Raw genomic sequence first — 14,356 nt, 5'->3', positions numbered from 1 at the left:
TCCCCCCCTCCCGCCCAATCCTCCCCCTACTCACCACCCCACCCCCCCGCACTAAAGTTGTAAAGTTCGTTTTCGACATAACGACTTTTTCTACAAGATTTCTAATTAATATTACATCCTCACCTTAAGGCATTTATATCCTACCTTTCAACATGGTCCACTAGCAAACTGTTATTCTTCTAATAGCGAATCCTGTTAAGATTTAGATTTTTATTCAGTTGTTCCGGAGAGAAATACACCTAATGACATGACTAACCCAGGTAGGAGTGTCTTCCCTAATTGACCACACTTCCATTATCAAGTTCTAACACACTCTATTCATATCTCTGGTCCCATTGTATTCATAAGAGATACACAATTTAGCTTCTCCTTAGAACAAGTCACCAAAATATACTCATTTTGGTTATTTCTATTCTCGCAACTAAAAAGATGGATTAACAAATTTTTAAAAATACCTCTCAAACAAATTAGTAAAAGAGAAAGTTTATCCAACATGGAGAAACTGCCACCTACAATTTAACATCAGACCCTTTCCTTAAACCAAAGATGGATATAAGTAATATTCAAATGCATTTTAATATGTTTATGCACTTTGTTCAGAAATTCTTCATGACTTACATGCAATTTGAAACAATTAGGTGATTCTATTCTCATCCCCTCAATAAGTAATTCACTTAATTGCACTTTATTAATTTTGTTAACTAGTTGAAATAAGACATTTAGGTTCTTTGGCCAGTTCAGAAGTGCACTGTTCCAAGTTACATATTGGGATCAATACTTCCATAATTTAATTTTTAGTGCTCCTATGAAATCATATGTAGTGTCCCTACACAACATATATGTAGCATTCAGTTTACAGTGTAAACCTTAAATGTTGTATTTTGTTTGCTGCCTGATCTCTGTTAGCTATTATCTCAATACTTTAAAAGCTGAGCCTCACTCTTACCTCCAGAAGTTGCCTAGTTCAAAGTCTCTAATTATCAAATAATTCATACCTTATGAAATGGTTGGATAGAGTGGTCAGACCAATCAATGGCCAATTAAAGGAGGAATCATTTCTTTTAATCAGAGGCTCTGGCAATTATTTGACATAGTATAAAATATATACTAAAGATTTCCCATATGTTACATATCTAAACTTATAGCAAATAAATCTGAAGTACCCTAAGAATCCCATACATCTGAGTGCAAAAAGCCTTACATAATCACCAAAATCATCTTCATAATGTCTTATCCTCATACCCTCTTCCTTCTTGCTCATCCAGTCTCAGCTGAGGCTTTTTCATCATAGCTAACTCAAAAATGTAGGAACATTCATACAAAAGGTTTCTTTTCTTTATCAAATATACTTCTCTTCCATACCAATAGCGTGAGATTTCCTGCTAGGATAAATGAGCTGACTTTCTCCCTCCTATATCCAAGTGCTTTCTCAACCAATTGATTCCCATTAACATATAAATATATCTCAAAAATAAAAAAATGTCCATATTCCCCTCTAACTAGTCTCTCATTTCTTGATCTCTTCACAGAAATACTGTAAAGGATTAAGGTTGCTTCTCCATTTGTTCATCCCCTCCTGTCTGGGCATACTTCACTACTGATATTTCTCTTATGAGGGTTACCATTGTTGACTTTTCTTCCTCATCTCAGCTGTTTAGCAATACTATAAAAGTAAGAGTTCTTTGTTGATCTTTCTTCTCCCTGCTTTGGGACACAAGACTTCTATCTTCTCTTCCAACCTCAAATACCTCTTGCTCTGGCTACTCCTTTCTGCCCAGCCTCTCTACACAGAGCTGCACTCAATCTAAGATATTTAACCTCTGTCCATAAAAATCTTCTCCTTGAATGATGTTCATCTGTTTATTTAGCAGAGCTCCTATTAATAGCTATATGGTTTCTACACTTTTATTTGAAGTCCAACCTCTTCAATGGCCAGTAAATGCAACTGAGGATTGGAAGCCACTTCAAACTAAAACTGCCTCAAAAGACAGCACTGATTTCATCCTTCCTTTCTCCTACTCCTCTTCCTGACTTAGCATATGGTTCTCTGCTAAGAGGATTATAAACACCTAAAGACATTCTAGATTCTTCCTAAGTCTTCACCATATTCTTTAGCGTTGTCAACAAAAGGATTCGGCAATATTATCAAGGAAGTCACCCAAACTACCCATACCTCTTCATTTTTACCAGCCCCTTAGTCCCAAGCTACCATTATCTCTCACATTATTTCTCAGAAAAAATATTGTGACGGCTTTCTAACTCGGCAACCTGCTGTCAGCCACAGCCCTCAAACTAATTCAAAGGCACCAGAAACAAGGGCATATCAGTGCATACAAAAGTTGTCCAATGGCTTTTTATTTCAAAAGAATCCAAATTTCTTTTCACTGTAAGGTTCTAGCCTATGCTTATATGTCGGTTATATTTTTACTTCTTTTACCATTGAAGGACACTTAGTCATCCTGGCCTCCATGAAACTCCTTAAACTTTTTAAATTTTAATTTTATTGTCAGAGGGGTTACAGTTACATACGTAAAGTAGTGAGAACATTTCTTGTCCATCATTGTTAGTTATCTCCTCCCTCATTTAAAGCTAACTTTAAAAGCTAGCTTCTAACTTTTTAACATGAATACTACCTGCGCCCCCCCAAGAAGATGTTGCATGTTTAATGAATAAATCAGTGATCTCCAATCTTTTCCTTCCGTTAATCTGTTTTAGACTACTTTAATTATGTCCAAACTTTTTTTTGTCAAATCTCCACTAACTTCATTATTTTTAAATATGTAATTTAACTGTCACAGTCTTATTTCACTCAAGTTTTATAAGCAGTTTTTAAATGGAGTTAATTATTTTTCCTTGATTTGGCCTCTTAAACTCCATTCTCTCCTGAATTTCTTCCTAATTCTGCATCCCATTTCTCATTTAAAGAAAAACCTAGCCAGGTGCTGGTGGCTCATGCCTGTAATCCTAACTACTCAGAAGGCTGAGATCTGAGGATCGCGGTTCAAAGCCAGCCCAGGCAGGAAAGACTGTGAGACTCCTATCTCCAATAAACCACTAGAAAACCGGAATTGGTGCTGTAGCTCAAGTGGTAGAGTGCTCGCCTTGAGCTGAAGAGCTGAGGGACAACGCCCAGGCCCAGAGTTCAAGCCCCATGATCGACAAAAAAAAAAAAAAAAAAAAAAACCTAGGGTATACTCCTTAACCATCTCTATTTATACTCATTCCTGTGAAGATCTCATATCTCAAGATTTCACCATTTAAATTTAGATGAATCCTAAATTTATATTCCCAGCTAACAACAGAAATCTAATTGCCACATACATACCTGACAAATCACTTGGATATGTATGAAAGTTTAATATGCCCAAAGTGAGCTCTATCTTTCCCTATCAAAAACTTGTCTGTTCGTATCCTTTGCTACCTTAAAAAAAATGGGTTCCTCGGGGTAAAAAAAATTATACAGACATATCTTGCATCCAAAATCTGTACTACCTCAAAATAAAATAAATAATACATTACATGATAATACAATAATCACCTTGACAAAAACTAGATGTTGTGCTCTATAGCTTCTGTTAAAGTTCTCTCTCAGCTTCTATTGAAGAAGGGAGTGACATAGGTTTGGGGAGCAGAGGACAGATCCAGGGGGGCAAACTAGGTATTTCCACGCTGATATGTGAGGTGTGGGTTTGAACTTTAATCTCCTGGGATTTCACTAAATATTAAGTAACTGGTCAATTCTGGCATCTCTGCAACCATTCTGGAAGGTAAAAAAAAGACTTAGAATCTTCTCCACTGATACTTTAACTAGAATGAAACTGCCACTTTGTCGCTAAGGCTTGCTAGATTTAGATCTTGCAGCAGCTTCAGGAAATCCAAGTCTACAAGTGGACTGGCTAGTCAAGTCAATGTCAGTCATGCCACAAAACTTCCTTGAAATTTGCAAGTTAATTTCATGATTATAAATAGGTCATTCAAAACTCTTGCCACTTCTTCTCACCTTCACAGCTGCTGCTAGTCTATCCACCACCAATTGGATACTTGAAATTTTAGTCTCTCTTCCCACACACATGCCTTGATTTTCACCAGCCAAAGTCCATTTCAACAAAGCAACAATAATCCTGAGTTAGCAGAACCTCATCTCCTCCTCTGTTCAACTGCTCAAGTAAATTTTTTTATCACTAAGTAAAAATAAAAGTCTTACAATTACTTAAATCTCCTCTTTCTAATTAAATCTGTGACCTCAATTTCTACACTTCTTGGCACGTTCTCAGTCACCCATCTGGGTTAATTTGCTGATTTGCATTTCTAGTCTTCATATTTTCAGTGCAACAAAGAATGTGTGTAATGGTCTCTGATGAGCCCCAGACAATGCCTGGCATATAACCTCCCAAGGTATGTTTTAATGATAGAGTGAATGACAGCTGTGTTGACATCTCTTTCCAGGACTCTGTAAAGTCCTAGATAAATTGCCTACATTTAAGGAGGGATTCTTAATCTCTAAGAATTCCAGGTAGTTATTCCAGGGTAATTACTAAATTCAACAGAACTGGACTGCAGTGTCATTCATTTTCTTCCTACCATACTACCATTCACAATGGAATTTCCAAAAGGGAAAATGCAGGAAAGTGTCAACAATGTCTTTACTATTAAAAAATTCAGCGAAGAGCTGTTGGCTCACACCAGTAATCCTAACTAATCAGGGCCCTAGCTACTAAGATCTGAGGATCACTGTTCAAAGCCAGGCTGGGCAGGAAAGTTCATGAGACTCTTACCTCCAACTAATCACAGAAAAAGCCTGAAGTAGAGCTATGGCTCAAATGGTACTAGCCTTGAGCAAAAGGATCTAAGGCATAGCACCCAGGACCAGTGTTCAAGCCCAGGACTGGCAAAAAAAAAAACAAAAAAAACACAAGTTTTGATAATCTTAAATGTTTTGTAGATAAAGATATTTATATATAACAATTTGTAAATTCATTATGTCTACACATTATTAAAGTAAAATAACACTGTAAGAAACTGAAAAAATCTAAATAATAAACAAAACTCATGAAGATAAAAATAGATTACCAATAAAAATATTACCAATAAAAAGAATATTAAATAAGCCATTTAACTTTAGAATTAAAAAATTGTAACAAGTTTAGATGATGGTATTTCATAAAAAGAGAAATGTCATATATCTTTAAGTGCATATAGATACTGTATTTACAAGCTAAAATATGTGATTTTTGAAAATTACTAGACAAGTACCAATATACAGAGAAAACTACAGCTACTCAAGAGCTGTAATAAAACCTTAATTGCGATAAATTTCTGGGACATTATGATTCAATAATCTGTAAACACTAAGGTATGTGCAAACACGATGGAGCCAAGATCTCTCATCTGCAATTTGGATATATGCTGTTGAAGACAAAGGGGGGAAAATGATGGATACTTATAGACTCCAGCTAGGAAATGGAACAACTCACAAGCTAAAGATCACTTTTTGCAAATCTGAACTGGCATCACTCTGTTGAAGAATCTAAGTTTCTCATGTCCAGTTTCTGGAATGATGTGTAATACTGAAACAGAGGAAATAAACCTAAAACAACCGTTTTCCAATTTCAAGCACAGCCACAGAAAGAGGTGACACACTGGAGCCAAGCCATCATTCGCTTCAACATGCACCACAAACGCTAGTATCGCCACCAGTCTCTCTGAGCCTTTGGCTGGCACACCACCCCCTGGTATTCAAATGTGTTTTGTTTTACATCTAGAAACGTGTTGTGCCAATACTTTCCTATAGCATCTCTCATATGCGGATTGAGAATTAGCACACACCATGTTCAATCCTCCAGCTCTCTGCCAACAATCCCTAGAGACATAGAAATAGTAGTAATAGTAGGAAGTGTTTTACATAATTGGCCTTGGTGTTCTTTTTAAGTAAAGTGCCTTGGTTGTTGCACAACATTCTAGACATGGGTACATTCTGCATGGAAGCAAACCATTTTGAATTTAAGCCAATTTATCATGTTATAAGAGAGTCTACAAAAAAAGAGATTCTACAGTAAAATTTTATAAGAACAGCTGTGTGCAGTTGGGTGTACTTGCCATTCAAGCTATCTGGAAGTCTGATAGGGAAGATCATGTTTCTAAGCCAGCCAGGACAAAAAAGTTTGTATGACCCCATCTTGATGGAAGAACTGGACATGATGGTGGGAGCCTGTCTTCACAGATATAGTGAGAAGATTGCAGTTCACTTAGAGCCCAGGCAAAAAGAAATACCTACCTTAAAATAACCAGTGTACAAAATGGGAGGTATGATTTAGTAGTACAACACCTGCATAGCAAGCACAAGTCTTGAGTTCAAACACCATACCCCAAAAATAGTTATAACAATAAGTAAATACCCATTAATTTATTTCATTATTTAAATTTCAGAACATGTGACTATACATTCACATGTCTCATATAGGACATATTTTAGCATTCTATGAATATTTTACGTAAACAGAAAAAACTTTGTAATTATTTGATGCATTTATGCCTGTTTCTCAAGCATTTTCAATTCCCACAGCAATATCTCTGGTTTTGATGATATCCTATATTCAAGTTTTCATTTCAATTTCTCTTTCTTTCATGTACTCCATAATTGTCTCATGTATCATCTTACCTGCTTCTTCGACCCATCCTTCCATTCAACACACTATTGCACATTCAACAATATTCAGTCAATAAACACTTACTGAGAACTACTTCTATGTACTAGACACTTAGACTATAAAAATAGATGAGGTATATCCTCACCTTCCTAGGGATTCAAAATTGCAGAATCATTTAAATATTTCTATGAAAGACAGGTATAATGCAATGAATAGGTTACAATGAAGTACCTTACGAGTATGGTAGGAAAATGAGCAGTCCAGAGAAAGCTTTACAGGAACAGATAACATTTGAGTTCAGTTTTAAGGGAACAATAGGAGTTTTTAAGGAGGAGATAGAATATAGGCATTCAGTATCCAGGCATAGAGGATACTGAATGAGCAGTGGTATAAAGGCACATAAAACTCATTGATCATTAAGATCAAGGAGTAGTTCAATGTGAAAGAAGTTGCAAGCTATGTAGCAGATGCAGCTTCCTTTATCAGTTAATTATGGAGGGCTTTATTTAACTTGGAGTTCGGAGAATTTTGTGCAGTTGACTGACAGTATAGCTATGTTTAAAGAAAAAAATTAGCTTCACGAACAGCATGAAGAAAGTGGGCTAAATTAGAAATACAATAGAAAGAAGAGATTATTACAGTCTGCTCAGTGGGAAGTGATGACAGTAATTACATACGTGAGACAAAAAACAAAGATGAGGGTGAAATAGAGATCAATTCTGAAGCCTTTCCTGAGACAAACTCTACAGAATTGGTCAAGTGGTAACATTTATGTTTGTGAGTGTAGAAATCTGTGGCAGGGGGCTGGGAAGGTGGCTCAGTGGTACAGCGCTTGCCTTGCATGCCTGAGGCCCTGGTTTCGATTCCTCAGAACCACATAAGCAAAAAGAAAAAAGCCAGAAGTGGCGCTGTGGCTCAAGTGGTAGAGCGCTAGCCTTGAGCTGAAGAGCTGAGGGACAGCGCCCAGGCCCAGAGTTCAGACCCCACAACCGGACCCCCCCCTACTGTTTTTTTTCTTGGAGAGAACAGATTAGATGTCAATGAGAGTTGCTGATTAAAAAAAAAAATCCAGGAAGTAAAGCAGGTAGGCAGGGAGGTGAGGAAGGAGAAAAAGAATAAAGCAGTTATAGTTTTCTTTATAGACATCTTCTGATGTTATTGTCCAATGAAAACACATGGAGATGATCCCACAGACAGGAGGAAATCAGAGAAGGAATAAGAGAAAGGGTTGCTCAATGGACATACAGGTCAGAGTGTCATGAATGCATCATATTTAAAGTAAAAAACTGATAAAGCCCTGGAGGGAGGAAGAAAGCCAAAAGCAAAAGGGAAAAAACTTAGAAGTGTTCTGGAAACAAAGACATATGAATGAAAAAAAAAAACCAACAATGGGTCTTAAAGAAAGCAGACTTATTCAACAATATTTAATGTCTTATCTCATCTTAACTTCTGGGTTTATATTTTTCCACCAATTTTACCAATGAAAGAAACAATATTAAGAATAACAGCAAACTGTCAAGAGTTCACACTCCAAACAGGGTATGTTTGACTCATGCCTATAATCCTAGCTACTCAGGAGGATCAGATCTGAGAATCACTGTTTGAAGCAGTCTGGGCAGACAAATCCAAGAAACTTATCTCCAACTAACTAGCAAAAACATGGGAAGTAGAGATGGGGCTCAAGTGGTAGTGTGCAGGCCTAGAGAGGAAAACCTAAGCAAAACTGTGAGGACCTGAGTTCAATTCCCAATACCTGCACAATATAAAGAGTTCACATTCCAGTAAGCAGTAGAGATAAGATAGGAAGTTGCTGCTACCTAGATGTGAAGTCTGCGTTTTCCTCTAAACTCCACCACCTCTTTCAGCAACAGCTTCCTGTATGGCCCAAAGGTTCTAGTGTTTCAATTTACCTCAAGTTAAAAGGAGGTAGTCTGTCTTCGTAAGATGACTGGGTCCTCTCATCAACAACTCACTTTTTTCTTTTCTGATTCTGCCACATATGTAGGTTTTCATTACCCTGCTATATCTTTAGTTCTCTGTAATGATTCTTGTCATGTCTACCACACACATCTGCTCCTCTTGCTCCAACTGATGTGTGCCCTCCTCCTTCCTGTGGTGCATGGCCCTGAGCACCTTGGAAAAGCAGCACACACCTCATTGTCCTCAGTGATGAACTCTCACAATCAGGAAAACTCCACTAGGCTCTACTCCCTTGGCATTAGGCAGAGACATAGGCAAAAAAAAAAAAAAAAAAAAGTGTCCCTGCTTGCTAGAAAATCTTCAAGGATATCTATTCTTCTCAGTAAAAATAGACATAGCTCTTCAAGAAAACACACAACTACCTATAGTCAAATTTTAACCCTACAAGTTACAAATGAGCAGGAATGGAGATGTGGCAAGAATAAATGTGAATGTAATGTGGCTGTCTTTGAACTGGAATGAGCACCAATTGCAAATAAGGTAATTCGTTATTGAAATGTGTCATGTGGAATGACATATAAGCTATATGTCACCACAAGTGGTGACATTTTTCAAGGAACATTGCAAATTTAAAAATATAGAAATGAACCCCAAGATAGGGACACAAGAGGTTTTATCTTTGTTGCTGTTCTTTTTAATTTACTTATACAACCCTTGTTGTCACTGTATTTGATTCTGGTGTCCTGTATCTTGTATATACATTTTTCTAATTTGGGGAGGGGAAGGGAAATAATAAAATGCTGAAATAAGGATACAGGATGACCCATTATAACAATGAGATGTACAAGACACTATGTAGAAAATGAACTTTTTTTGGGGGGGGGAGGAGAAGATTTGGGGAGGTGGGGAGGAAAAGGATGGTAGGAAAAAAAGGATTGGGTAACAATTCTCAATAAGAAATGGACTTATTACTTTGTTCATGTAACTATAACCTATCTGTACAGAATCCTTACAATAAAAAATATATATCAAGAACAACAACAACAAAAAAAAAAAACGGGCTGGGAAGGTGGCTCAGTGGTAGAGCACTTGCCTAGCATGCATGAGGCCCTGGGTTAGACTCCTTAGCACCACATAAGCAGAAAAAAAAAGCCGGAAGTGGCGCTGTGGCTCAAGTGGTAGAGTGCTAGCCTTGAGCTGAAGAGCTGAAGGACAGGGCCCAGGCCCAGAGTTCAGGCCCCATGACCAGACCAAAAAAACAAAAACAAAAACAAATATCAGGTCCAGCCCATTTTTAATTCTATTTCCTCAGAATATATAGAGGTTAAATAACTTGCATTCACTTATTGTTTCTGTTTTGCTTTGCTTTGTTTTTTTCAGTCATGGTGTCTGAACTCTGGGTCTAGGCACTGTCTCCGAGCTCTTCAGCTCAAGGCTAGCACTCTACCACTTGAGCCACAGCACTACTTCTAGCTTTTTCTGCTTATGTGGTGCTGAGGAATCGAACCCAGGGCCTCATGCATTGCAAGGCAAGCACTGAGCCACTTTCACAGCCCCAATTCAATTGTATTTTAAAACATGTAGATTGTCTGTATCTACATTGCTGTAAACTACATAGCTCAACAGTATTTCCAATAGATAGCATTAAGAAAGAAACTTCTCTTCCCCAAATCAGATAAACAGATCTACAAAACACAGAGTACCAAAATCAAAAACAGTGACAACAGGGGATAAACCAAAGGAAAAAACAAAAACAAAACTTTTGTTTTCATATCTTGGGGAAGGGGAATAACAAATGGTGGGACAAAGGACAAAACGTGAATCAATGTAACAGTTATACTCACAAGACACTATGTTGGAACGAACTTTACAACTTGGGGAAGGGGAGGGGAATGGAAGGGAGGGAAACTGGGAGAAAATGAGAAGAGGGTGACAATGTTCAACAAGAAATGTACTCATTACCTTACTTATATAATTGTAACCCCTCTGTACATCACCCTCACAATAAAACACAATAACATCAAAAGAAACTTCTTTTTCATACGTGTGTTCTAAAAAAAATGTCTTCCAATATTACAGTGAGCCACTAAGCTGATCTGAAGCCTTGTTAGGAACCAAGACCCAGTTCCAGTGCTAATAGTATCTAAGGGCAACACAACACAAACTCTGGCTAGTTTCTGAATCTACATTTCAAGGAGAGAAAGAAGCCAATAAAACTAAAAAGAAACCCATATAAACATCCTGGGCCAGACATCATACAATAGGCAGTTATTATTTTATTTTATTTTTTGGAAGTCAAATGTGCAAAGAGATCACATGTTACTTAACTCACACACAAATATCCTCAGATTTCCTTTCATGGGTTGACCTCTCAAACCCTTCCTATTTTAAATAAAAAGCAACTGAATGCCTTATCCACATGGATTAAGCTTAGGGTGAGACTAGCTTGTAAAATTGACAAAAATAGCTCTGTGTATTCACAGATGAAGACGTTATTGATGTTTTTACTTTAGACAAACATTTAAGATACATAAGGAGAAATATACAATATGATATGTGCATAGGATTTTGAAAAGAACTAGTGATTTCTTTAAACAGTATGAAGAGACAAAATTGTTATATATAAACATATATATATATATATTGCTATCATTTATTGAGGCTTGGAATTTGTCTGCTGAGAAGCTAATCTTCATACAGATTATTTCATCTTCATCTAACCCTCACAACTCTCTGGACGCAAGAATGTGAAATACATAGAAATAGATCAGTGCCCAGCCTCACACGGATAGATGGAATAAGTGCTAGATCTTAATCCAGACAATCTGGGGCCCCAATTCTCTGAAGAGTTCGCTTGGCTACTATCTTCTTAGAAGTAAAAGTCATAAAATGAAGTATTTTATAAAGCGACAGAAAATTAGAATGATCCCATGTTCCTTGAAAGTTACTTAAATGCATGATTATATTTTTGCATTTGCAAATAGAAATATATTTATAAATGTAAATACCAGAAAGGAAAAAAAAAGTAAAATGCATTAAAAGAAATTGTACCTGGCAACATATCCAGAGGAGAAATATCATTTGTAATGTTCATTAAAAAAGCTTTGCTTTTATCAGCTACTATTTATTATTAGGGTCAGCTAGTGCAATCCTAATTAGTGGAAGCAATATGGCTTCTCAGATTTACTTATTTATGCTGAGTAAATGGAAGATTAATAAGAATAAATCAAGTGCTTTCTAAATACAATCTTTTCCCCAGGACCAGCATTATACTTTAAAACTCACAAGTAATAAATATTGGTGAAAGGGATCCATTGTCAAGACATAATATAAAGCAACCACAGAAACGTATGTTTCTCCAAACTCTTATTCACTGAATTTTCCAGAGCCACCATTTGTCACTTAAGTGCTAGGACGTTAGTGTTCTAAGTAATTTTTTTTTTTTAGAATAAAACCAACACTCTAGCTAATCAGAAGTATATATCCAGGCCAATAAAGACAGGGTGTAGAATACTTTTGAGGAACAAGAGCTCTTAGAAACAAAAGGAATACAAAAGAAGGTGTGGAGAAAGATACCCTGGAAGAAAATCTTCGTTTTGTTTTAAATTTCATACAGGATAAATGGTAAAGGATTAAAGATCAGCATGCAGAAATGTAATCACGGCAGCTGAAAGCATACACACACATTGTTTTTGTATATACCACTCGATAACCATCCTTACCATATACTCCATATTAGAAGCTGTTGGATACACCTGACTCCGTAACTTATTATGAAGATCCAAGATGCTCTGCATGTCATTGTCTGTGATGGCCCTTTTCCCTCTTTGCTTGGCCGTCCACCACTCACCATCCTCATTCATGTATTTTTCCAAAAGTTGCTCCAACAAAGTGGCATTAGGAAGCACCATGGCTGGAATTGCTCGAGCCATGAATAGCACTGTGGTTACTCTGAGCCACTCCCGCGCGGTACACTTCATAATGAATGACCTCAGGATTTCCCTGGGACAATCTCCAGTACAGGCTCTTCCACTCTTTTTGGCTACAACGACATGTCACGTGATTAGGATGAAACTATTAGCAGACAGAATTCTCTAATAACAGAAGCAAAACGGGAGCTACAAAAGAAGCTTGCCCGCATTACTCCCCATAACGCCAATAAATGAAAATCCACGTTTCCAAGTAACTGATCCCTAACCCATGAACTTTAAAAAATAAGAATAATTTCAGAGGATTCATAATGCATTTCCCACAGAACAGACAACTCTACTTTCCAAGATACCCCTGAGGTCAAAAATAAATGGCGAAAGTAGCCAGAGAGTTGAACTGTCGAATTACAAAAATTGTAAATGGCTACCCATAAATTACAGTTTGCTCCAGGGATCTGGTCCCCCTCTGATATTTTGTTTCCATCCAGAAGTCCGTGGTTCTCTACAATGTTTGAAAAGTATTGTTGTTGCTGTTGTTGTTGCAAGCATTTATTTCTTCCTCGAGTCTCACCTCTGGTTCACAGACACTCAAAATGTCCACAACATTCTGAAAGTGTGTGTGTGTGTGTGTGTGTGTGTGTGTGGTTGGGAGGGGGGAGGAGGAGTGTTGAATGTTGCCAAGTACAAAGCTCTCTTCACACAGGTATCCCCGGGGACCGGGAAGAGGGCCCAGGCATCCTGCAAAGGTCAACCTTTGGATCCTTAGGAGAAGCGTCTCTTGCCCAGGTCTGGGTCAAAAACTAACGTTTTTCTGAGAGTTTGTGTCTAACCTGTGGCTAGCATGCGAGAAGGCCAGTAGCTCTCCTCCCCCGCAACTCCCCCGCTTCCCCCGCAACCCTCGGCCCCAGGTCACAGCAGAGGTCCCCCTCTCGCCCCCCCCCTCCATCCTGCCTGCGCGCAGACGCCGCCAGCGCACCGCCTTCCAGTTACCCCAAACGAGAGCTCGCGCCCTAGGGCGGAGACCAAAGCCACGAACTCTGGCTGCAGCTTTTAGGAGCCCACCCACTCTCCAGATCCCAGCCATTCTCGGCATCCCCCCCCCCACTTCCCCTTTACGTAGAATTGTGAAAAGAAGTGAGCCAGCTCGTGGGAGGGTGGCAGCCTGACCGGGCGCTGCGTTCCAGGCATGCTCTTACCTCCTCCAGCGTGGGCTCCGCCCGGAGAGCGCTGCGCAGCGGGACCGCCGGCCTCCCCAGCGGCCTCCTGCAGCCTCCACACACACACGCACCCCTCGCACACAGCCGGGATCCGGAAGGCTTTCGGCACGCGGTGGTCCCTGAGCGAGGAGGACGCAGATCGCAGAGGATGGCGATCCTCTGCCTCCTGGCTCCTTTCAAACCGGCCAGAAGTGGCAGGCAACTTCGATCGTGGAGGAGGCGCGGAAAGGGGGCCTGCCTCGCTAGTTTGCCGGGGTGGGCGCCGGGACGTCTCCAAGCCGAACGAGCTGGAGCGAGGGGCGGGGACGCGTGCTGGACTCGGCGGCGACCTCGCGCTCCTGCTGGGTACCGTCTCCGCGCGCAGAGCCAGGCGCCGGGCGCTTCCTCCCCGGCTCCCTGGCGCGCGCTGCCATTTATTGCGGTCCTTGGGCGCACGTGACCCAAGCGCCCCTCCTCGCCCACCCCACCTCCACCTCCACCCAGTACTGGCCCCAAGCCAGCCCGAGTCCTGGAGCAACCCGCCCCGCTTCCCCGCTTCCCCGCTTCTCCTAGGCTGGGCGCTGGGCTTTGTGGGCGGGCTTTGGAGCTTCGCAGACCTGGGAGAGGTGTGCGGAGAGAGTTCCCTCAAACTCCTCTCTCCCCC

At 39.6% G+C, this 14,356-nt stretch overlaps 1 protein-coding gene across 1 annotated transcript in view; it reads right to left on the bottom strand.

Moving 5' to 3' along the window:
• The window catches only part of Crispld1 (cysteine-rich secretory protein LCCL domain containing 1), a 42,003-nt gene extending 28,237 nt beyond the window's left edge, over positions 1–13,766 (bottom strand). Inside the window, exons 1-2 of the mRNA XM_013028427.1 lie at positions 13,693–13,766; positions 12,290–12,609 (exon numbers count right to left, since the gene is read on the bottom strand). Coding sequence (XP_012883881.1) covers positions 12,290–12,547 — 258 coding nt within the window. The 5' untranslated portion in view covers positions 12,548–12,609; positions 13,693–13,766. The remainder of the gene's footprint in view (positions 1–12,289; positions 12,610–13,692) is intronic.
• Between the last annotated feature and the right edge of the window lie 590 nt (positions 13,767–14,356).

The sequence above is a fragment of the Dipodomys ordii genome, unplaced genomic scaffold, assembly GCF_000151885.1.
Source record: "Dipodomys ordii isolate 6190 unplaced genomic scaffold, Dord_2.0 Scaffold109, whole genome shotgun sequence".
Classification (NCBI taxonomy): Eukaryota; Metazoa; Chordata; class Mammalia; order Rodentia; family Heteromyidae; genus Dipodomys; species Dipodomys ordii.
Note: the sequence above shows the minus strand (reverse complement) of the source record. Positions and strands in the feature narration are given on the sequence as shown.